The sequence below is a fragment of the Sciurus carolinensis genome, chromosome 14 (genome assembly GCF_902686445.1).
Source record: "Sciurus carolinensis chromosome 14, mSciCar1.2, whole genome shotgun sequence".
Taxonomy (NCBI): Eukaryota; Metazoa; Chordata; class Mammalia; order Rodentia; family Sciuridae; genus Sciurus; species Sciurus carolinensis.
Genome location: NC_062226.1, coordinates 61,798,110 through 61,823,871, shown reverse-complemented (window position 1 = coordinate 61,823,871; position 25,762 = coordinate 61,798,110). Strand labels below are relative to the sequence as shown.

Below are 25,762 nucleotides of genomic sequence, written 5' to 3'. Positions count from 1 at the left end.
TAGTCATCTTCCACAAAGTAAGCATTGTCTATGATCTCTTTCTTTGCTGTGTGAATGTGGGCGAACTCTGAGCCTGTTGACTTACCAATGGATAGTGCTTACCTCAAGGCAGGCACTTGTAAATAGTAGGCTCCTGGTAAACAGAATTACTATTAGTACAAAGGGGCTCACTAGATGACCAGAAGAGAAGAGGGAACATATAGCCAATTCAAAACCAATGCGCTTGAGTGGACAAAAGCAAAGGCTGGGGCTGCATAACACTGACATTTTTATTAGAATTCATTTGTAACAAATGGAACTTGTGTCAGCAAAGAACTGATTTTCATACAGACTTCTTTCGCCACCAATGTAACGAAGTAAGAAAATAAAAAGCACGCCTTTCATTCTGTAAAACATTTACGCGTACTACTAATTAGAGGTAATTGTATTTTTTTAACAAGCCATTTTACAAGTTATTTTTTAAGTTCTCAGTCTATGCATCCAAAACGAGAGCAAAGAACACAACTGTTATTATCTTTGTAAAGACACTCCAAGCTTGGATGGCAAAGCCACGTAACGGATGGATAGGATGGATCTGCAGCCTTCTGATCTCTGCTGGAGTATCAGGGCACCCATAAACCCAAAGGAAAAACAAAACCCAAAAAAGGAAAATGAAAAGGGAATTGAAAAGAAAAGGGGCTAAAACAAAGCAAAACCAAACATAAAGAGGAAAGAAAAAAACCTGCAATAATGCAATAATGCAGGTTTTTTTCTTTCCCTTTTTTATGTTGTGTTATTTACATACACATAAATGAATTTCTGAAGCAGTTTCTTACAGATGGGTTCAAGTAATAACATTATTGGGTGTAGAATCAATAGGGCAGTGCATAGTACAAAGGTATAGAAAGTGCAAAGTTCCCTAGAGGCCCTTCCCTCCCCTGGCTGTCCTCGCCGTTGTCTAACCATGCAAATCATTTTTAAAAAAGAGCTAAAATAAAGTTCTGTACAAATCACTTTTTATATATTTTGATTTTTTTACCATTGTAACTAATTACAAAATTATACATAACTACACGTACATAGGTAAATAATAGCACCGTACTGGTTATGATGATGAAAATAATTGAAAACTTCAAAGTTTATGGTAATGGCAGATAAAGATGTTTACCTGGGAAATTATAACTTGAATGGTTGTACAGAAAAGTACAGAGTGGAATGCACATCAATGACAGTAAGGGAGTTAGTTCTAGGAACAGCTCCTGAACAGTAAGATTTCTGGAATAGTCTCCGCCTCCTTCGTCTATGGTATGCATCCCATTCGTTTTCTCCCTGTGGTTATTGTCATTTTTCCCCTTTGCCACATGGGCAGTGTTTGTTTCAAGGAGACAAACTGCTCACTGGCCGATGGTTCTAGTGTGTGATACTCCATCAGATTCTACATGTCCGACATGGCGTGTCTGGATGAGGCAATGTCTGTCTGACCCCCTTTGTTTCACTAAAAGAAAATTACAGCACTGAGTAATCTGGCACTTGGATAAATCTTCAAAAGATACAAACGAAAAGAAAACAACAACAGACCCACATAGTGCACATTCTTTTCTGGTTCTGATGTAGGTTAGAGAGTCTCATTCTGAGGTAGCCTTCTAGATACTTTTTTTTTTTTTTTAAGTATTATATATATTTTCTGTTTTTTTTTTTTTTGTTTTTTTTTTCTTTTTTACAAAAGTGCTCAAATATGATGCTTGCAAGTGTTTGGTCTCTTGGATTTAATTCTGCTAACAATGGGAAAATGTGAAAACAAATATCCTTCCATGCAGAATATCCATGAAGTTAAAATTAAATCAAAATATATTGATATCAAAACTCTGTTCGAGTTCTTAGGATTTCTTTTTTTTTTTTTTGAGGGTTCTTAAAAATCATGTAAGGTGATGTGGCAAACTCATGCCACCATCCATGGCTTCCTACATAAATGAAGTTGGAATATTTGGGGGAAAGATATTTATTAATTTCCCCTTTCAGAAAAATCCTAGTGGAATATCAAATATATCCCAAAGTTGCCAATGATGTGTGTTGCTAAAATAAGTTGGGTGCAGCTACTGCATGTTCCAGAGCAGATTTGGAAGGGATTATAAATAAAACAAGTAGCTTTTCCTGATGTTGACAATTACGAACGGAAGGGCCCTGATTATCCAAGTGCTTTGGGCTGGTACAATCACTAACATCCCCGACTTGGTTGAAAACTAGGAATGCATATTATTCAAAGAGTTTTTGTACATGTGGTAAACAGATAATGTTTTAATTGAAAGAGTAACAGACAGGAACAACTAATGGAAATATGAACCAAAAGCTAAAAGGAAATGCTATTAAAATAGGCATCAATTATAAGGCACTCTAAATGCAAAACTAAAATTGAAACAAAACAAAGTACAGCACTTCCCAGGAATGCTGTATGCCACAAAATGTTTCTGACTGAACAGAGTAACATGAGTTTGGCTTTGCCCCTGTTACATATCATAAATGCAAATTTCATAGCACATACTATAGACAATATACGATTGAATACACTTTTTTTAAACAACTTGATAGCTGATATATTACAACATTCTCCCCTCTAAAGGGATATGCACTGACCTTTCCCACATGCACACCTCTTAGATATTGAATAATTTTTTATTGCACTAGAGTGTTAGAAATATCGAACTTGGTTGGAAGCCTGGCGAACAAAACGGTATTTGTGAATATGACTGGGTGGGTGGGGGAAAATCAGGGGGTGAGGTTTGACAATCACTGATGTGCATTCCTCGTTTCCCTTTAAAAAAATTAAAGTTTTGTGATATTAAGAAACGCCAATGTTATAAAATTAGGGACAAACTGAAAAAGATGCTACGAGAGCTCTATCCTTAAGAAAATTAATAGTGGAAGAACTGAATGATAGCTAAATCTTTGTGTGGACATACTGTCTATATATACATAGACACCCTTCTAAAATATGGATATATATGTATATATGTTAGCAGCAACTTTATACTTTGCGCCTCCCTGTTGATTCCAAAACCAAAACAAGATTCTCTTTGAGCATTTGAAGAGAATGGGTACTTTCTTGTCAATCAAAATTGAAGTGTAAAAGTAATATCTGATGAGACTGATACTGTAGATTAAGAGAGTTGCACAAAAATGTGCAAATTTCCAACTTATTTGATATTTCTACAGCAAGATATTACAGATAACAGTTTGACAGCTTAAAAAAATCTACAATTTGGAAATAAAAAATGAAGAGTTATGTAACTTTTTAAAATTCACTTTATCGAATGATACATTTTGTTAAAAAAAAGTTTACACAGTTAGAAATGAAGCACAGGTCAGCAGTATCTTTACAATACTAAAAAACTAAATCAAGGACTTTCTTTTAAACATCCCCACCCTCACCCCTAAGATGCTGTTATGAGTGGCATGGTGGGAAGGGGCGATGTCGAAGCAGAGTCCGTCTAATCGTGAGAAGCCACACCAGCAAACATCTCACGCTGAACAGTAGCACTCTGGCAATTTCGCTCTGTACCTATCAAGCAATCTGAACAAGATGGTGGTTCTTTGCTGTGATTTCTTCTTCCCTTTATTTTGAATCCTCAAGGTATCTGTAAATAAAATCCTTCAGATGCCTCATAAGTCAGGATTCTCTTTATTATTTTTCGGGTTAGATTATTAAACTGTGAATTCTTGGTCCACCTGGAATAGTTTGTTTTTAATTTGTTTTGTGTGTAATAGTCCCACTAAGTGGTTGTTAGCTAGAAGTTAAGAAGGACTTCTCAAATGCCCTGTATGGCTCAGAAGAGACTCCATGGATAGCGAAGGGCCTGTAGTAAAAATCCTGAAAGGGTCAGGGGTTTCTACGTTGCATAGTGATCAAAGCTGCCCAGGTACTCTAGTGCGGCTCGGTAGCAAAACTGGTACTGATCCTGCAGGAGACAGGGCATGGGAAAAGAGGAGAAAAATGAAACGTTGTATTGGAAAACAAACTGGAAACAAAATCACTACTTTCTTTAATCAGTTCATCCAATAACAGGTTGGTGAGAGTGAGCAAAGAGCAATTAGCCACATGGGGTGTTCATTAGCTTTACCAATCAATTTGACTAGAAGTTTCCTAATGCCAAGTAGTGACAACTACAGTGAATATTACCTTCCAGACAAGTATGAGCTATTTTCCAAGCAGTAACAACTACCACCAACTGAACCCACAAATCCTACCATAGTCATCTTTTACAATGATCCCTTATTTGTGATAACTAATTCTCAGTCTGTAAGTTGAAAGAGGCTGATAGAAATACAAATGGCCTTTAAAGAAATCAGATTTATAGTTCCTATTGCCAACTGAGTTTACATTCTGACTGGACAGGAGACCCTGCTGCCCAGAGTCACTCACTATCCCTTCTGATATTCATATGTAAGTCAGAGAGGCAGACATAAGCCAGATGGAACACCAGGCTCACAAGCCACTTACACAGGGCACTGGACTTCCAAGCTTTTCACCAGACTGGCTGCCCACAACAAAAACTACCTGTGCAATTTGGCTTCATTCAGTGTGATTGCAAGTTGTCTGTTCTAGAGAGGCCCACATTAAAATAAAACAGAATGAAACATGCCCTTTTACAGACAAAGAAGAATGCTGTCATACTAGAATAAATTGGAGCATTGTTGGGGAGATGGAAAAAATTACAATTTATAGATGACTATAGGGATGAGAGAAAGTAGGATTTTCTCCCCCATAAAAGAAACTTATTTTCGGTAGCCAATGGGGCTGAAAGTAGATAGTTTCTATTTTGCTTAAATGTGCATTTTTCTACAATAAAAATGGTAATGCAAAATAAATGGAGTTTGCTTTCCTATCTTGTCACAGTAAGTTGTTTGGCTAAGTGTTAAGGCTTTTTAAACGTTCAATTTCCCTCTGTCACCCCCAACACCCATTAAGTTTGTCAGACCGACATAATGTTTCAAGTATTGCAAACCAAATGCTTGCACTATTTTGAAATCAAAGTCTGGAAAATATTGTGAATGATGAATTTAAGAACATATAAGTAAATTGTATAATTTCATGGCCATTTGAGGAATACAAACACTTTCATTCATGTAATCCTTAGAAATGAATGGTCATTAGGCCAGATTGGCTCAATCATGATCTCATATTTTTCTGAGAATTTCCATAACAATTATTGAAAATAGGAAGCTAATTTCTCTCAGTGTATGCAGGATTCAAATATTTAATTCGGAGCAGTTGAAGTAAAATGGACTGAGAGGGCTTATTATGTACCATACATTTTATGTAAATAAATAGGTAAGTATTAATCATTAAAGTTATATATGATTAATTGCCATTTTGTAGGTGTTAAGCTAAACTATACTAAATCATCACCATTTAACACAGACTCTCATAAATTTCTGTGACATTAAGATGTGGATATTTTCACTCCATTTAAAGAAGGGTAAATAAGGTTCAACAATATTAAATATTTGATGCTTTTTCCACAGTATCTTATGCCTGGACTCTAGGAGACGCTAGCTAGTGAGACACAAGCTTTTGAGATATGAAAAACTCATGGAGCTTTTTCTTACCTCTGTCTGTACCATGGCTGGCCGTTGTGTTCTTAACATTTTGACAGTCTGGAAGATATCTACAACGCCTTCATATCTCATTCTTTCCAAAACAATGCTTAGAGTTATGAAGACACCAGTTCTTCCAACACCCGCACTGCCAGAAAAAGAGGCAACATTCCTACTTGAGATGCTCATACTCTGGGCTGCCTTTGCTTGGGGGTGGACCTTCTTCTACATTTCAAGTTTCTCCACAGCATTGTTCAGGAAAATGTGGAATTGAGTGCACTAAGGGATTGCTCTTGGCATGGTGTGTCATGATACCATGTGAGATTGTCTTATAAATGACTTTGCAACACAAGGAGCAATAACACAAATGTTGTAAAATAAATGGATGAGAGAGGGTGAAAAAAAAAAGTTTAGGGCTAGGGATATAATAGCTCAGTTGGTACAGTGCCTGCCTTGCATGCACAAGGCCCTGGGTTCAATCCCAGCACCACACAAAAATAAAAAAAAATTTTTTTAAAGTTTATGCTATTCATGCAGATCCTGATACTCTAGACCTTGTTTATAAAATATTTTTAAAGAATGAAACAATTCAGAAGAAGATGAAGTAAACTGGGCATCTTCAACTTTTCTAGTGCATCATGTAGTTTGTAGTAACAATCTGCAGGGTGCCCCATCACCTCTTAAATTTGACATTGGTTTAGATTCTATAGCAGATTTTTTTTTTTTTTTTTTAAATGGGAGGATTTTTCACTTAGTCTTCAGGGAGAGTTTTTGAACATCCTGTATGTATGTATGTGTTGGGGAAATGTCATTTGTTCCATGGAAATCATAATGTTCAACGGATTCTCAAAGGGGTCCTTAATCTAAAAGAAACCTCTATTTTGAGGTGATCAGCAACTACAACCCCAAAGTTTTGAGTTTCTCTCTCTTTTGTCTTTACTATTTCCAGATAATTCCAGACGCTTCACAGCAGCAAGAATGAAAATTGAATTCATAGCTCTTGTGCACTTAAGAAGTAGGAAAGCATCTGGAGGTTTAGGTAATGAGGAAAACAGTGAATAATCTGAAAAATCCCTACATTTTCAGATCCTAATTAAATGGCACATGTAACGCTTGGGCAAAGACTGTAGAAAATGGATGAATTCAGTTACTGGGGGATGTAGCTGACAGGCATATATAAATAGTGTGTCCCATTATAAACTGCAATTTCTACACAGAAATGTTAAGTGAGGCTTTAAAATCCACAGGCAGTCTTTAAACAGCAACTGAGGATGTCCAACAGCAGCCACGGCTTCTGCTAAGATGGAGCAGAGGACCTTGAAGGTCCCTTTTAACCCTGAACGTCTCAGTGCTAAGAGACTGTGATGTATGATTTTTTTTTGTTGAATGGTCCAGGTATAGCAGAGTCTATCTTATGTTGATTGAATTGCTCCATTGTAACAAAAATACAGTGTTTGTGGCTTTCTACAAAGTATTTTCAAGAAAGGCACTGATCTTATAACTTCTAAATTTATTGATTTTAGCACATTACTTTAATAGGATATAAATTAGATAAGTGGTATTTTTAGGCAGTTCCCAGATAACAGCAAATTTTTAGAAGTCTTCAAAATATATTGATTTAAGGTGTGCGAAGAGCATGCCATAGTATTTACACTAAGTGCTTAAATCCTTGTGTGATGATAAAAGCAATGAAAAATAATAGACACATACTCTTATGTACTTGTGGGAATGCCCACAGCTAAAATGTGTATTAAGTTAAACATTATTTTCCTCAAGGATCATATGGGAAAAGTTTGAATTAGCATTTGGGCTAATTATGTGCAATATTAAAAGAAATGCCAAATATTTCAAGCAAGGTATACAACATCTACTTTGAATATTTGAGTCCATCTGTCACTTTCTACATGCTCTTTGGTTTGTAGAGAGCAAAAGACTTTTGAGAACTCAGCATAAAGCAAATGTGTAAAAGTAAAATCTCTTTCTCACAGAATAGACCTGAGAAGAAAGGGGTGATAGTAAGGCTCTTAGAGATCAGCTGAGAAAATTTAAAGTCTAGAGAAATTTAAAGTCACAGAGCTACAAAGGAGTAGAACCAGGATGAAAACACATATCTTGAAGGTCCCAGTCTAATATCTGTATTGTTTTGGGATTCGGTCTTCAATGTCACTAAGAACTACAGATTTTTTTTTTCTTTCAGATACTGAAGCAAAATAAACCTGATAATCCCAGGGTTTGGGAGGCTGAGGTAGGAGGATCACACGTTCAAAGCCAGCCTCGGTAACTTAGCAAGGCCCTACGCAAATTAGTGAGAACCTGTCTCAAAATAAAACATAAAAACAGGCTGGGGATGTTGCTGAGTGGTTAAGCAACTCTGGGTTCAATTCCTGGTACCAAAAAATAAATAAACCTGATAAACTCCTCTGGGACCATGAAAAGATTAGAAACTTGCTACCATCCTAAAATATAGTAGTTGAAGTAAAATTAGATAAATTCTGTTTACCACAGGTTTTTTTGCATAGTACCTTCCAAAAGCACTAAATTTATGGTGAATGTCTAAATCGTTTACTTGGTATTTCTATTAACTTCAATGACTTAAATTATAAAATGCTCTAGAAACTGTTAAAAATAATTAAATTGAAGGTGCTTCATTTTCTGATGTAGCAACAATTTTCAAGCAAATTGCATTTTTAAGTGAGGTACCATTCGAATCACTTATCGACTGGCGAGAATTAGTATTGTCATTAAGACTTGATAGCTATTTATGGCTTTCCAAGAAGACAAACACAGGAGAAAGATACAGGAAGATAGTTATCAGTGCAGTGCTATGAAAGTAAAGCAAATACGAATAGAATGGATTAGCACAATAAATTATGATTAGGGAAAATACCAATACTTTCTGGCAAGGAAAATCAGTTTGTTTGTTTGTTTTTCCCTACAAAAGGTAAATTTGGGGGATAAAAATTTTCCTCTGATTTTTTGCAACATATTTATGAGAATAAATTTTCAACTATGCAGACTCACAACAATAAGACTTATTTTCAATGTTATTACTGAACTAATCACAAACAGAAAGTCAGCATTCATGATTTTTCAACTCACCTGCAATGGACTGAAATGGGTCCATCTTGGCCAAACTGTTCTTTTGTTTTATGGACTTGGCCGATGAAGTCAATAAATCCTTCTCCAGACTTTGGCACTCCTTGCTCTGGCCAGTCAGTGAACTGGAACTGCCTCACTGTTCGGGACTGGCCGTCCTTTACAGGGAAAACCACACACCAGGCCACAGAGGAGGGGGCAGCAAGCGCACAGACCACAAGAGTAATCATATTTTTTCCCAAAAATGAAAAGGGCAGAAAAAGTTAGACACACACTTAAGTTTCAAGTTAAATGTGTTACTATCTTAGCTGCTATTATGTTTAAATCAAATTTATTTACTCTAATGCCGTGTTAAAAACCTAGCTTCTCTAATAGTAGCCAAATAGTTCTATTAATAAATGTTTCTGAGACCCAAAGTTTGAGGTCTGCATTCTTTCTAAAATGGAACAAATATACTTTCAGAAACTTCAAAATTTGCTAACTTCTGAATATGAAAAGGAATATACAGAGCAGAGAAGTTTTGGTGTTGTCACCATAATTTCACATCTTTTGTGCTTATTTTTAACATTGTCAAATGCCAAATGGTGACATTTAAAGGATCTGACACTAACCAGGTAGATGCTGTTAACCTGGATGCCCCACCTGTCTCAGAGGCATAGTTTCTAACCATGGCAAGGGACACAGCAGGTGCCTATGTTGTTGAACTGGAAGTGAAATATTCCTTAAGGAGATGAAAGCAATTTTTTTTTTTTTTTTTGCAAATAAATGCCCTTTTCTTAAAAGAACTCTTCCTGGCTGATGACAGGAATTAAGTAGGCTGTGGGGTACTTGTACAGAGACAACCCAAAAGGCAGAAAACAATCCAAATGTTTCTTCACTAAAGTGACTAGGTGAAATTGCTCTGATGAAGTATGACAGTTTGAAGAAAAGACACTAACCACTTCTATTCTTTCAGGAATTTTTTTTTTTTTTTTTTTTGAAACACTGGAGCAGAAGGACCTCAGCTCACAGAAGCAGGAATAGTAATCATGCCCACCCAAATTTCTCCTTTGACTTATCAGGAGAGAGAGAATCCAAACTTCTAGCCTAGAAAGGCTGATCCCATTGGAAGAGGCTTCTTCCTTTCTATATACTTCTTTCCCATATAGGCACCCTGTTCCCAACATTCTGGGTAAATGGCAGAGACTCGATTGTTCTCCTTCAGTCATACTGAGAAGAGGGTGGCTCAACTAGCCTGGTGGTTCCTATAGGCATAGGTTAGAGTCCTGACTGATACCATTTGAGGATGGAGGTAGAAAAGGAAGATCACATAGACTTTGTGAGAACACAGAGGAATATAGAAATAACTGCTTGGCCCCATAACCAACTTGTAAATGGTTACCATAGAAGCATGATTTACTTCCTCCTATTCCTGGAAAAGGTTTGGAAAGCGAAGCTAGGTAATGTGGGTTTGTTCTCCTCTAAATGTCCTGGGGATTTCATTTCTGACCACAGTTGCTTTTAACAGCACGAAGAGGTCACATGCACAAACCTTTAATGTTTGGAGGAGAGACCACCTGACTCCATTTAAAGGTTACCTGTTAAACAATACTGTATTCTCAAGTGCCAACTTGTTTTCTGAACTGGCAAGTTGAGATTAGAAGCACACCAGGAGCACAAACAGCAAGTGCTGTGGTAGCTAAGAAAATTACACAATCACAGGGAGACTTTAAAAAGAGAACATGCAAGCAGTTCTTAATATTTCCTTTGCCTATTGAAATCAGATTTAATTTGGGAATATATGGAGTAGTAAAGATGTTTCTGCCATTGTCTCCTGTTTCCTGGTCTCCATCGTCAGAAATAATTGGTGGCTTTACTTAAGAGAAGAAAAAAAATGCCCTTTCAGCATATGTGAGTAAAAATCTTAAGATTAGGGTTGGTCACCTAGGCATACCTGCTTGAACAACTCAAAAATGAAACCATAAACATTGCTGTCTTTAGGGTAGTTATTACTTCAGACATTTTGGATTAACAAATCTGTCATCAGGGTCAACACTCCTAACCGCTTTCTCTCTTTGGGTAGAGAGAGAAAGCTCTGGGCATTAGTACATGATCTCCAAATGTGAGTCTAAAGAAAGTTGATTTCCAGGAAAAAAATAAAATGGATCTAGTAAATAGCTTTACCCTGGAGTTTTACTCAACCCACCCACTATGACAGTGCCTAAAACAAAGCAGGGCTTTGAACTGACCCAGTCTACCCTAATAAGTATTTGTAATCATGGTTTGAGAATGGCCAAAGGAAAAGATATTAAAGTTTATGCACAGAACATCTTACATCAGGGATGAACCTTGGACCCAGCAATCTTGATAAAAAATGCAGAATGAAAATTAGCCAACAAGGGTCGTGGGTGCACAGCTCTTGTGGACAGACATATTAGCACACCGAGGAATAAACCATGCCAGGAATCAAATTAGAATGTGCAAAGCTTGTCAGATTCTTCTAAAGAATGCCATTTGCTCTGCAGTTTTAAAATCATACCAAATTAACCTCCAAGCCCACATGACCTAAAGGGCTTTGCAAAACAACAACATATTTACAGCCTCAAGTAATGAAGAAATCAAAAAACCTCCAAGAGAATGAGCTGAGAAGGTGAATGTAAGCACAGCCAACCAATCAGTAAATGTTTCCCAACACACTCACTCGCCCAGTGCATCCCCAAAGTTGGGCTGCCAGATGTTTCATTTGAATGAAAGCCAAATCTGGGTTTGTGAGAATGCTTGCCAGAGGAAAAGCTACTCTGATGTTTTTAAAAAAAAAAAAAAAAAAAAAAAAAAAGTCATCCAGAATGGGTGATTTCTTTTCTCTCTGGGAGTATGGCTACTTGGCCAATGTTTTTCCCAGAAAAGTGTATTTTGGATGAATTTTCAGCTAATGGTTAAGACTGTCAACTTACCCTGGCATCTGTGACCTTGAATTCTCTTAGGATATACTGTGGCATGTTGTACTCGGCCATGGGATCTACAACAAAATACTGGTATCTTGCAGATCGTTCTGCTGGCCAGTATTGGTGGCATTTCTCCTGAAAGGAGGGATCAATGTTAAACTACATGAAGTGTAAATAAAATTTGCCTGTCAATACATCATCTCTTTTACTAATAAAATTTTGAAAATCAAGGCCATTCCAAGTGCATCTAATTCATTTTCTGTTTGAAAATCCAAAGCTCCCTGAGGATAGGGAAACCATCTGTTTTGATATTTGCCCATGATATCCAGCACAGGACCTGGCATACAGCAATTGCTTAATACACATCAGTTGAACACTTCAACAGGGCAAGTATCTTTCTATCTACAAATTATCCAATTGGCATCACACCACCACAGCTGACGTGGACTACTGTGGTTTGGAAAATCATCCAGGTGAATATAGAAAGACACTTCTGAATTGATCTGGTCCAATACCACTGAGGAACCTGGGGCTCAGGCAGTTTTAATGAGCTGAGTAAGCCCTGTAGAGAGTCAGATGCAAAATCAGAATAAGTCAGTTACTTTCTTACACTGATATTATTTTTGCTTTCTCTATGGGCTTTAAAAGTTGGGTTTTAGCTGTATATCTACCATTTTAATTTATACAAAGAAAATTCCTTTAACAAATACGTCAAAATGCTTATTGTTCTGAATCTAAGCGGTATCTGTAATATTCCATTATGAATATTTTAGAGTCATCATTTAAATACGTCTGGGATTATAACCTTGGAGAAACTATGTAACTTTCCAACACATTATTTAGTGATCAGAAAAGGTAGGCAAATAAAAATCAGCCCCAGGAATGGAAGAAAGTCAAGTTCCCTCACACACAGATGATACCACATTTCTTCATTAAAGTCCAGCCTATCCAGAGCAAAAGGAAGTAATGCTGGATTACACATAAATCCAACAGGAGCACCTGCTGACTTATTTGTCTCCATGATAGTGCTTCCTTGGAAACAAATCACGTAGATCTTTCCTCAAAATACACAAAGAGCTCCATGTGGTTTTGCAAATTAGAAACCAACAAGGAGTAATGAACAGTCCATATTGCATCTGTATTTAAAAGAAATGAGGTTGGTATTTTGGTAAAAATGAAATCCCCTCTTCTCTAGAGAGTGCATCTCTTAGGAGGTGACACACTTACCCTGCCCATTTCACGCAACTTGGTGAGCATCACAACAATGGTGGAATTGTGTTCCCACAGCATCCGCCAGAAGTCTTCAGTGGTCTCTGCCAAGGGTCCCTGGGTAGCAATGTAAGCTTTCTGTTGTCTGAATTATAGAGGGTGAAAAGAGCCTGTTAAAGTATTTCGAGAACATACAAAAGCTCACACTTGATTTGTAAACATCAAACCTGGTAATAGAAAATGAATACATTATTAATGCAATTGCAGTAAATTCCCTTTCACATTACATAATCAAACAAGAGCGTTTAATACATTTTGCAAAATAAATTGCTTTGTTAATATTATGATGTACGACTTTATCATTACTATTTAAATTTTAGTGTAATGCTAATAGCTCAATTTCATGTGTCATACAAATCAAATAGTTATGCACTTTCATTTTGTAGAAATGACTCTCATACAATCTATTAAGTTTATGAAATATGGTGCAAAACAGCTTCTTTATTAACACCTTTCAAATCCAACTGTCTTCTCAAAGAAGAGTGCAGAAGGTCAGATTAAAAACCTCCCTAACTGCTGCTTCTTACTCCTATCCAATATAATAAAAAAACAAATACCAAGGTACTGAATGCTGACCTATGCAGAAAGAAAATGGCTTTGAATTGAGATGAAATTCTTTCTGGTTATGAAACTAGGGCACATGTAAATATCAAGGCTTTGGGTTGTCAGGAGAGCAAGAGTATATACCTGTATCCATCAATAAAACTGGCATTGATGTAATCAGATCCTTCTACTCCTCGGATAGGCTGCAGGCATACCCTTGTGGATTCATATGGCATAATATTAACAAGGCGATTTTTGAATTTATTACATGGAAGATTGGCACTGATGAATCTTGAGGTGTGAGCTTTTGAGCTGGCTAGACGCTGTTGAATAGAAAAAAAAAAAGAGAGAAAAATTACAAAGATAATTTTAGCCAGTGGATTGAATGGAAGGTAGCCAAGATGTTGTTTTTAGATATAAATCTTGTTTGCTTTAAAATAAATGACTCTTCACACTGCTGTGCATTTTACATCTACCTGATTACTTCAAATTGCCTATCAAAGTTTTAAAATGCTACGTTCTGAGAGTCTGAGTTCTCAAATTAAGACACGAAAGGGCTCAAGGTATTGTTAGGAATAGAAAGGAAAAAGAGGAAGAAATTGTTTTATAATCAGATACCTGGGGATCCTGAAGGTCAAATGAATCTTGTACTTCCAAATTTGAAAGGTTAAGGAAGTAAGGCCACTTCTCAAAGACAATCCCAGAAATGACCTGCTCCCGAATAACCACATCATGTCTGATGCCATACCTTGAACTCGAGCTCCATGCCTGTGACATTCTCGCCCGTTTCTATTTGTGTCAGCTTCTGGATGTAGGCATACAAGTTTCTGGCTGGCACTTCGGTATTTCCACAAGTCACTGCTTCCAACAGTGCATCGTGGATAAAGATGTACTGGTCCTCTGTTTGAACCATGTAATTCCTCTGGGCTCTCATTAAAGTTACATGGCCATAAATATCTACAGTTTTTTCATGCTTTATTCTTTCTAACATGGCATCTATTACAATGAAACAACCAGTTCGACCAACTCCCGCACTACAAGGCAAACAGAAAAGAAAAGCCTAAATTATTGGGGAACCAACACATAATAAAAGTATCTTTATTGTCCTTATTCACTACATTTAATACTCAGGAAGTCTACTGAAGTAGTTATTGTGATGATTTTCGATCACTGTAAAGTCAAAAGTATTAAGGCACCATTACTAGAATGTAGGGGAACAAATACTGAGTAAAATTGGCTTAATTTCATAATGCAGAAATACTAAATCCAAAATTATCATGCTTCTTGATCACACAATGCAAAATGGGTATTTTTAAAAACATTATGTAAAAATACAAATATTTAGGCGATTTATATTTTAGAAGCTATTTTTAAATGTTGGTCATGATCTAAGTAGGCTTTTTTTTTTTCAAATACTGCATACTGTGGTTCAATTTACAAAAAATAAAGCATTTAGCAAATCACTCAAAACACCTCATATTCTAAAACTCAGTAAGGAAGTTCTAAAGTCAACCTATTGGGATGTACATAACTAATATATTAAAATGCTGCACACTAAAAATAGCAGAGTATTTTTGAAAGCGATTTTTAATGCAAAGCCATTGGTACAGAGTATATGTGCCTTTACTCCATTTTCTTCCATAGTTGAATGTTATTTTGAAATTCCAGGTGAAATCCAAGTATTTTGTGTGGGAAAATAAAGACCTCAATCTTTGCTCCTGGAAGAACTCTGAGGTGTTTTTAAAATTCCATTATTTGAAGACTCATGGGTCACTTTCCAGTTGGTAGAAAAAGATTCAAGGAAGAGAACACTAGAAAGTCAACAATACACAATGGCTAGACAAGACCTGCCATTCCAAGGAGAATCCAATTTACTGAACTGGATTAGAGAGTCAGGTGCTTGAAGCAATGGAACATCCTCTAGTTGAAAAGAATACCAAGAAAATAATACTTCTGTGTTTTCACAACCTCAGTGTAAATCTTGTATGCTTATTATTTATCAAATCCTTCAGGCTGAGTAGTGCATTTGTGTGTCAAGAATGGTTCAGTCCAAAATACTTTCTCTTTCGATCGTACTTGTTTACCCACACAATCAACAAAAACAGGTATAGATCACCTCCTTAGCAGCTAATGGATAGCTTCCTTCATTTGCTACAGGCCAACTGCTGTCATCAGTGTATCTAAGAGTTCATTTAATTGCCTGTCCAACTAGACTGTCCCTCTTTTCAAAGAACAATGAAGTACTTTACTAAGTGCAATAGGATGCAATAATGATGACTTTCATCTTCAAGATCTCAGACTCTATCAAAGAATGTAATACTTTGCATAATGGTTATACAAGAGGAGAAAAAAGAATTTTGGTTTGGTAGATGATGTGGCATTTGAAATGGGACCCGAAGGACAGGAATGATGGGGAACGGAGAGTGCTGGAACAGCAAACAAGAAGAAATGACTTATAAAATCATACTGTTGGCTCTGGAAACTACACGTGAAAATATTCATAGGTCTGGCAGGATACTTGTGCCAGGAATATACCAGAACTCCAAAATAAATGACTTTAATGAGCACTGGGGTGCTTGTCTCAACTAAAATGGCAAATTCTCTCTGGTGCCATGTGGTAAGGTGGTAAGAGAACATATGTTTTAACAAAACAATACTTTAAATACCGAACAATGTAGATCAAATCCAGCTTCCACACAGGAACCTGCAGTTTGTAGACTAGGCTAAATGGAAAAATATGATACAAGCACTACTTTAAAATTGCCTACTGCTTTATGTCCTATGCCAAAGGGTCCTTGCACGCTGATTCTAAAACCCCATTCAAGTTTTAAGCCCACAAATTGATGTGACATTGAGATATCATGCAAAAGTCTTCTTGGTACATAAAGTTTTAGAAATCATAGCAAAATCATTAGCACCAAACCAATTAGAAACCTGATATTTACATGGAGCACAGTTAGCACAGCAGTTCCAGTGCAGTGAGATTCATGAAGTTCCATTTCATTGAGTTTACTAAATAAACTTGTTAGGTGGCAAGTTTTCCCTGTCATTCTCTATCCCCACTTTGCCAGCTAGGATGAACCCTCCTCTTCCCTAGATCCCCTTGTACCTTAATATCCCTCTACTATAGTCCCAAACTTTATAATTAATTAATCTGAAAAGGTAGCCATTCATAAACAATAGTGCACATCTTGAGAGGGAAATGCATTTGTATGTGCCCAGCACCAAGTGTACACACTAAGCATTCAATAATGTTTGTGGAATAAGTAAGTGAATTTGTGATTGGCATACAGGCCTTATGTAAGGAGCAACTGATCCAAGGTAAGGGAAACCTACTTAGGTAGCAGACTCTTTCAATCTGAATGAAATTCTGTGTCAGCTGAAGTTTTGGAACTATGTAAATAATATCTAAATATCACCATGCATAGTGCCTGGTAGGGAATGAGGAGATTGAAAACATTAAGTGGTTTCTGCATCTTGGTCTCCTGGTATACAACTGAACTGCAGTTAGAAGGCCTTATATCAGATTTAACATGCAAAATGTTCATCTTTCTGGGTTTCTTTCAAACCCTATGTAAAAGTATGAGTATCATCTTTTACTTTTTTCTGTGTTGTCTTTCTAAATTGTCTTCATTTTAATTGGCATTGCTTCTAAGTGGATACAACTTCATGGAGTTCTTCCTAGTGGAAACCACACTTTAAGTCTTATAACTGAACCTTGTATATCAAGTCAATTCTAGATAACTGCCCGCAGTATTTTCTTAAAATATGCATCAGGGACCACTTAAATGTCTGGATGATACATGGTTCTACTGTCTGGCAGAAAGATACTACAGAATCTTGCAAAACTAGGAGGAATAACTCCAATTCCATAAGGCATTATCATTTCTTGATTGTACTCTTTCAAAAAAACAGGGATGGGGGTGGGAGGGAGGTAAGAATGGAGGAAGGAGGGACTGTATAGAGGGAAAAGAGGGGTGGGAGGGGTGGGGGAAAGAAAAAAATAACAGAATGAATCAAACACCATTACCCTATGTAAATGTATGATTACACAAATGGTATGCCTCTACTTCATGTACAGAGAAACAAGATGTATCCAATTTGTTTACAATAAATTAAAAAAAAAAACAGGGAAAGAAAAATATGCACCTGAATCTAAATCTTGAATTATGAGAAGAGAAAAAAGAAGGCTATGATGAACAGTTTATCCTCCCACAAAACACAAAATATTGTACACTGCCCATTTTTGCTGATAAAGGATTTATGCGTTTTCTCTCCTCTAGGGTGAAGAGTTCTTGAGGGGTTTATATATTAATATTAAATATTAGATGTGTGTCTAGCTTGACGCAAGATGCAAGACTGTGAAGTTCAAAGCACTTTTTCTAGATACCAATGGCTGTGTGACATTCAGAAAGTAAAAAAATTACTCAGTTTATCTGAAAAATAAACTTGTTAGATGGCAGGGTTTTCCTATCATTTTCTTTTTCCTTAAATCTGATAGCGGTAATTAACTTGTTAATGAGTACGTATAATCATCTATTGTCTTAAGGCTGACTTAAACATATTGAGTGTTCTAGAAACACAGAGAAAGAGGTGTTTACAAAGTGTATTCTAAAATTCTACCCAAGGTTCACAGCAAGAAGCAGGTGATGTGATGCTTCCAAAATTATGCTAGAGTCACTCCAGAATCATTAGAGATTTGGTTGTTAAAATCTTGCTGTAATCTACCCCTTCAAGCTGGTCTCCCTTTTCTCTGCCTATTGCCAACAAAGATCACCTTACGTTTGGGGAACCTCCTGCTTTCACACATGTTGTCATGGCAAATGAGATAGCCGTCAAGAGCCTTCCCACCACAGTGCCTGATGCCTGCATGGCATTCAGTAAATGCTGGTTTCTTTTTCCCTTGCCTGATTCATAACATTTGGGCACTGCTCTGAGTCATACAGTGTATGGCAGGTGGCAGAGCTGAGACTCAAATGCAGGTTTGGGATGCTAAAATTGAGCAGCATGTTTCTCAGCACCCCTGTTACTTCATATTGCTATCTGCCATTGGGGTCAGCAGCAATTGCCAAATGTGGTGGCTCTGTTGTAGCCTACTCCTCCAGAATCTCCCTTTAGCTGTTTGCCTACCCCTAATGTGGTTTCCTTGAAAAGCCCTTCTTGTTTCCATGACACTAGCTGAGGGAGTATGGGAAACATCAGATGTCCTCTTGAGGTTGATAGTAGGAAGGGAGGAGGTTTGGAAACTATCCCAAGCACAGAGTAACCCAAAACACGTGGTAGATGAAATTCATTAGAAAGAATTGTGTGGTGGTCTTGTGTCATGGTTCCATTGATTCTGAGAGGGAGGACTTCCTGTTAAATTGGAAACAACCACCAAAGACTAACTCTAAATGTCATCTTCACAAATTGACTGGTGCCCCTTCAGACTGTGCCTCACTATGTAACTTTTGTTTGGTTGTCTGATTCCTGTGCTGTTGATCCACGTGCCTCTTTGGATTGTTTCATTGCATTTCTTGACCTGCTTTACACAACATTGCCGTTTCCTGAAAGGTGGATAATGCTCTAAGGTTCCATCCTCCTTTCTCTCATTCCCCGTCATGGTTCAGTAATAGTCTCATACAAAGGAGTCCCAAAGCGATGGCCCTTGATTTGAGCACAAAGGTAAGACCTATATCTCAAACCACCCTCAAGTTTCTCAAAATTAAACAGACTCCAAGCGTAGTCAGCAATTTCTCCTCTCAAATCTACTCCTCCCACTCAACCTCTCTCCTTGACACTCCAGTATAAAATTAAAAAATCACCTTGGCTTGTTCTTGCCTCTTGCCCTGCAATAATAAATCATATATTTTTATACATTCAACTCTATGATTTTATTCAACTATCCATCAGTGGTGTGCTGGAGCTGACAAAAGCCAATTATCCATTTTTCAGGATTTGTGCTTAAACAAATACAGGTAATACTTAACCCTTTGCTTTTAAATTATTTTATATTACTCATGTTATTGAGATGAAAATTATACAACGATATGCCACTAAACATCTCTGCCTAGTGAACCCAGGTTTGTAGCTAGATATCAACCATGATGAGAATAATTATATGCAACAAGGAAACCAGCAAATACTATGCTGATTATTATACTATACCTCCCATTCCAAGCTGGTTGGTACACATTCATTAGCAGCATATACTATCCTTGTTTGTACATTCCCTTTACCCAGGGACAGACAGGAAAGTGTCCATTACTTTGTTCTGCTTTCTACATTTGCTATATACTTATAAAGCCCTATAGGTCCTTATTCCATAAACATTTACCCAGTGTCTACCATGTGCTAGGACATCAAAGAAGCCATGAAAAAAAAAGCAAAATACTTTCATCTTAGATGTTACTATTTAGTGGGGGAAATTAGACATTTAATAGCCACATGAATAAACAATTATAAATCTCAACAATTTCTGTGAGGCAAACATGCAAGCTGCTGGCAAGAGAGCACACTGGAGGAAATGTCATTCAGATTGATACCTGTTAAGGATGGAACTGTGTCCCCATTTTCAAAATTCACATATTGAAGTCCCAATCCCCCAGAATGACTATATTAGCAATTGGGCCTTCAGGGAGAGAATTAAGATTAGGTGAGGTCATAAAGTGGGGATCCTAATGAGACAGTATTGGCATCCTTGTGGAAGTAAGAGATGAGAGCACTTTGCATACAGAGGAAAGGACTTGGGAAGACGGTCTTTTCACAGAAAGAAAGGCCAGAAATCAACCCTGCAGGCATCTGGAGCTGGGACTTCCAGCTCCAGAACCATGGAAAACAGATTTCTGTTGTGGAAGTCACTCAGTCTGTGGTGCTTTGTTAAGGCAGCCCCAGAAGGCCAATACAATTCCTCAAGGACAAGCAACTGTTGCTTACAGGAAGAAGGGTGGAGAAAAAGAATGCCCCATAAAAGGCACTGGGAGAGAACCTGGCACATTTGAGTAACAATAGCAAAAAGAGCCAGTGGCTAGAAGGCAGTGGGGAAAAGGCAATCATGTTCCCCATATTAATTACCCACTTTAAATATTGTTTATGACATTTTTATCAGACTTATAAGTATATTAACAGCAATTATAGAATAATTCTGTTTTACATGCTCATCTTTCTGATATGGCTCATCTATTTTTGAGCTCTTTGATCAATCTATTGGTTGGATAGAATATGTCTTTGGATAATGTTTCATATAAAATGCACATGAATATTATTTCTGATGCCATGCAAATCTGACAAATTGTTTTTGTGTTTTTGTTTTTCTTTCCCATATGACCAGCAACTTGGTTTATATGGAGGATTAAACTCCAGTATCATCTCCTCAAACTAAACATACTGTTCCAGGGTTTTCCTTTGTATTCTGAAGAAATCATAAGCCCATCTGGCTTTGTTTGTTTGTTTCTTTGTTTTCTGGTTTTTGTCCCAAGACTTATGGGATTTTTCTTTAATGTAAAGTTTGAAAACTTTCATCTGCATGAAAGGCCCTGGCCTACTGATTAAAATGGCATGGCTCTCAGGCAATATTTTATTATAAGATTCATGACTTCCCTGGCATCAATCTAATTAAACACGTTTTAAGTTTTCCTACCTCTGGGTCTTTGCCTGCGCAGCTCTTTCCGCCTTAACATCTCTACCCGTTGACATTTACCTGCCTTCAAGATTCACTTCAAATGTTGGCCCCTTGGAGATTCTCCTCTTGTTTTATTATTCCCTGGACTCCCATGACAATTTATATCACCTTTCAGCAACTGTTTTTATTTTTGTTTTCCTAAACAAAAGGAAATCAGCAAATACTATGCCCACCTCCCCACCCCCATGTGCCCCGCCACCGCCCAGGTATTATCCATATGCTAGGTGATGATCAGTTTGAGGGAAAGGACACCAGCTTCCTTGTCTCTAGTGGGTTTGACAATATAATGGGCCAATTTCCATGCCATGAAAATTGAAGGTGCTCAACTAGAGTTGCAAAATTTTAAAAAAGTACATATTATAAAATTGTTAGGTCCTTTCTTGGATTGAGGACACATACAGAAACATCCTGAATGGTCCCAGCATGGAAATATTCCTTTAATGTATGTTAGCAAAATTAAAGAGAATTCTTTTCATTTGATGAGATGGAGATAATTTGTGCTTATGTTTCACTCCAGTTGCTCAGAGACAACAATCCTCAGGCGCCATTTTTCTCTTAAGAAACAGAAGGATGAAAATTCAGAGCTTTAAAAAGTATGCCAGCCTACTTTTGTTTGAATATCCAAGTTCCCATAGCAGCACATATTTTATTTCCTTTACCAATTTACTTTTTTTTTTTTTTTTTTTACCCATCAGTATCTGAGTGCAGTGTACCTCTCAAAATGAAGAATTGTAGTTCTGAAAGCAAATGCATTTTTCTTTGATCCTGAAAAACTCAGCTCCCCATAGCAGCGATAATGACGGAACCCTATTTAGTGCTGTTTGTTTTTCATCATTTCAACAGCCTTCAACCTGAAACATGATAAGAACAGCAAAACTGATAAACCACCCTTATTTTTTATCTGTTTTCTGTCAGAGTAGTTGCCAAGCACTGAGACAGATTTTTCTAAATATCTTAAAAAAAGGAGTGCATAACCCTGTGCTTCAGGCTGAGGCCAGCACAATCCAGTAGGTTTATTTATTACGTTACAGAAAACCCCAGCAACAGGGAGGAAGACAGCACTTTTAAATCAAGTCTAGTGTTATGTTGGTCCCTGTTATCCCCAAAGTAAAATCAACTTTCTAAGTTATCTTCTGGTGAGGACAATGGTTCCACTAATGAGAATCAGAACACAGACTGTATTTGTTGTGACTTGTGCAGCAAACCAAATTATTGCTAAACTTTAGCCTTTAAACAAACAAACAACAGTTTCAGTGAGTGATGGACACTGCAGTGTTTACAAGCTGAAAGACTATACGATCCATTAAGCAAGTACGCCTACTAGGAAATTGTTATTACTTCAATATTATCACTCATCCAGTTACAACATTTGTTTTCAATTTCTAAAAACATGATTGAGTTAGTCCCATGAGTTGAAATATGCTTAATGTCCCGTGATGCGATACAGTAGTAATGTGCAAAAAGAAAAAATTAAGAGGCATAAGGGGACTATTTCGTGCTAAAACCATTCTGGAGATGTGCTTAAGAGTTGGCTTTTCTGATTAATTTGGTGGAGTGTTAATGCTGACCCTTCACCGATACTTCAATGATCTGGCAAAGAAGGACAATAGAATTAGGGAATTTCACAGATCATTTAGTTGGGCGCAAAGACAGTTAAGTATGAACCAGAAATCACGGTAAGCATTTTGTACATCTATCAGCTCGTAATCTGAATGGATATTATGGTTCGGCTATGAGGGTGGCATTTATGAACTGCAAGTCTGTAACAAAGGGCATCTATAAGAATGGACTGAGTTTTGTGATTCAGGTTTATAGGACTATTCAAATGGCCATCCTAACAACTGTGAAGTGACTCTGAGAAGACTGCCATTTTGAAACTTTTCGGTTGTTCTTGGTGTAAAATCATTTAACTTAATATGCTACTATACCGGGTATCTCTACACAATTTAAGGGTCTACCAAAAATTGATTCATGAATAGTTTGATATTTTCTAGTCTCTTTAATCCAGATAGACCAGAAAAGTTATATAGATTCTTTGACATGAAATATTCACCCGTTTATTTCATTTGCATATATTACAAAAGTAAATTGAAATATTTTAGAAATGTCATTGAAATGCAGAATTTATCTGTGTTACTGAACACAGACTATATGCTTATATAATATAGTTGTCTTTGAGGGCACTTTTGTGTTGTTAATTAAAAATTAAAATGCACATGCTCTTTGATCCAGTACTTCTTCTAGAATCTGTTATGGAGGTCTGTATGAATAAGTATGTTCAGAGAAACTTAAGAGATTTTTACTGTAGCATTATTTGAAATAGCAGATTGACTAAGGAAATGGTTAAAGTATGCTCTCTCAATATCATCAATATTATGAAACAGTTAGAATGACATGAATCTATGTACTGACCCTCTCCAAAAAAAGTTTCTAAGACAGTAAGTCCTAAATATGTTGCTCTCAGAACCACATATACATCCCGGTACCACCTACAGTTTTAGAAAGTTCACACAAGGAGATAATATATGTATAGGAACACATGTTCATACATAGAACACAACCTGGAAAGATACACAAGTTACCTCTGAGAGGAAGAACTGGTGATTTAGGTAGTGTGGGTGAACTTAAACTAAAGTTTGACTGCTTTTTTCTTTTTTTTTAAGAATGGCAACATAATCATACAATAATGAAATTAAAAAGGAATCTAAAACAGAAGAAAAAAGTATAATAAAAAAAAATCACAATTTAAGTCAATAGAATTGAGGTTCCAGAAACAGAGGGAGGAGATAGAATCCTGTTCTCTATACCTTGGGAATACTGCCTCTCCCAGAGAAGATTCTCAGAAGAGGTCTGTGTGGTGCTGTTGGTTCCCTGCAGCTCAGATTTGCTCCTGCCATCCAGTGCTAGCTTTAAAGGAGTTGGTTTCAGAAAGTAGGGATATAGGAGTCATCAAGGAGAGGAGAATTTTTGGCAGAGTTAGAACAAGCTAGAGTTAGGTCGAGATGACCCAGAACTGTGATCACTCTGATAGGTAAAGTGCATGGCATGCTTTGGTGGCAGCCTTTGAGGATCAAAAGGCGCTCACACTTCATCAACACAGGAGAAACAAAGTCTAAACACAGAGCTCCTGATCTGCTTCATAGGGATCCTGGTCTAGAAATTTAAAGGTCAAGGGTAAATATATCCAGCTCATATTTTCTCAGGACATTTTGTTTTTCCATGATGGGTGAAGGGTAATTTCCTAAAAGAAATACGCCTAACAAGAGCCAAATCTGTGTGGGCCTAAATCTGACTCTTCCCGGGAAATATGTAGATTCAAACAGAAATCCTCCAAAGATTTCTGCATTATCTTGGCTCTGTCCCAACATTATCTGCCAAACACATTCTGTATTCTTAAAATGCTCAAGATAAATTAGAAGGCTAATATGTTTACATAAAAAACACCTGAATATGCCGCAGCAGGTCTCATTTTACAGGATAGAAGAGGCCATTACGCATGAACAGAAACAGACTCAGCCAGCTCTGATAACTGGTAGTTAACAAATCTGTATAGAGGTCAATTGACTAATGCTATGAAAGTACCAGAAACTACATCATTTACAGAGATATTCTTTGTTAGTGGCCACATCAGTCAGTCTGTGTTCTAAATTGTGTTTAGAAGAATACAAAATTTTGTATTTTTAGAAAAAGGATAAAACCATTTACCAGGACAGCCAAACAAAGTTGCAAGGGTTGTATACTGCTCAATCCTAAGGACATAATCATCACACGGACTACAATGTATACAAATCTGCTCAGGCCACACAGCGGGCTCACCATTACCAACAACAATTCCATAGGTTAAGTAGAAGAGGCACTGGAAGGTATTTGGAAAACATTTACACTTTAGAACTTTTTATTTTGCAAAGCTTATCAGTGTTTTCCCATGTAGCAAGATCTGGAAGGGTTTCACTTTGTTTTTCAAAATGCTATTATCTTTATTTAAACATAACAGTTAATTGTTTTGAAAGCACTAAATCAGAGGTTAGGGCTAGGGTTGTGGCTCAGTGGTAGAATGCTTGCCTAGTATATGTGAGGTACTGGGTTCAATCCTCAGCACCAAGTATAAATAAATAAAAGGTCCGTTGACAACTATAAAAATATAAATATATATATATAAATCAGAGGTTACATGTCTGTAGTCCCTCGTTTTGTTGGAGACTCTACAAGCTTTTAAAAGGAAGCAAGAATCTATGTCTCAGGATAACCAAGTCACCTACTGTCCTACACAGGGCCTGATTCCACTGTTTACATCACCCTAATCTCCAGGAGGCTTTTGTGTTGGGGGTTTCCAGGACCTGACCTGGATCCTTAAATATGCAGTTTTCTGAACTTATGAGTACTGCTGGCATGAACGCTTTTCCTTATTTAGATGATTCCCCTGCCCTTTCTTTTTAGGAAGGAAACGGAGACCTAGGCAGGGTTAGGAATTTGAGCAACATGACATAGCTGCTCCTATGGAGCTGAGACTTGGGTCCAGGTCTCCCCTTTTCATTTCCCCAAAAGATGTTTTCCTGAGATGACAGTTTTCATTAGAGCTCTGGAGATGACCCCACCTCTATAAGTCTATCAGTTTAGATTGCAAACATGTAGATCTGAAAGAGAAATGCTACACTTAAGATTGCCCTTTCTTCATGAAACATTGGATGTACCTATTCAA

The 25,762-nt window shown here is 37.1% G+C and overlaps 1 protein-coding gene across 47 annotated transcripts in view; it reads right to left on the bottom strand.

The window, feature by feature from the left end:
- Nucleotides 1-251: 251 nt before the first annotated feature.
- Ptprd (protein tyrosine phosphatase receptor type D) overlaps nucleotides 252-25,762 on the bottom strand; it is a 629,514-nt gene continuing 604,003 nt past the window's right edge. For all 47 annotated transcript variants that reach the window (XM_047523757.1, XM_047523758.1, XM_047523756.1 and 44 more), the window contains 7 exons: nucleotides 14,152-14,437; nucleotides 13,548-13,726; nucleotides 12,819-12,945; nucleotides 11,601-11,726; nucleotides 8,671-8,825; nucleotides 5,584-5,719; nucleotides 252-3,932 (listed from right to left, as the gene is read on the bottom strand). In XM_047523757.1, coding sequence (XP_047379713.1) covers nucleotides 3,864-3,932; nucleotides 5,584-5,719; nucleotides 8,671-8,825; nucleotides 11,601-11,726; nucleotides 12,819-12,945; nucleotides 13,548-13,726; nucleotides 14,152-14,437 — 1,078 coding nt within the window. In that variant the 3' untranslated portion in view covers nucleotides 252-3,863. The remainder of the gene's footprint in view (nucleotides 3,933-5,583; nucleotides 5,720-8,670; nucleotides 8,826-11,600; nucleotides 11,727-12,818; nucleotides 12,946-13,547; nucleotides 13,727-14,151; nucleotides 14,438-25,762) is intronic.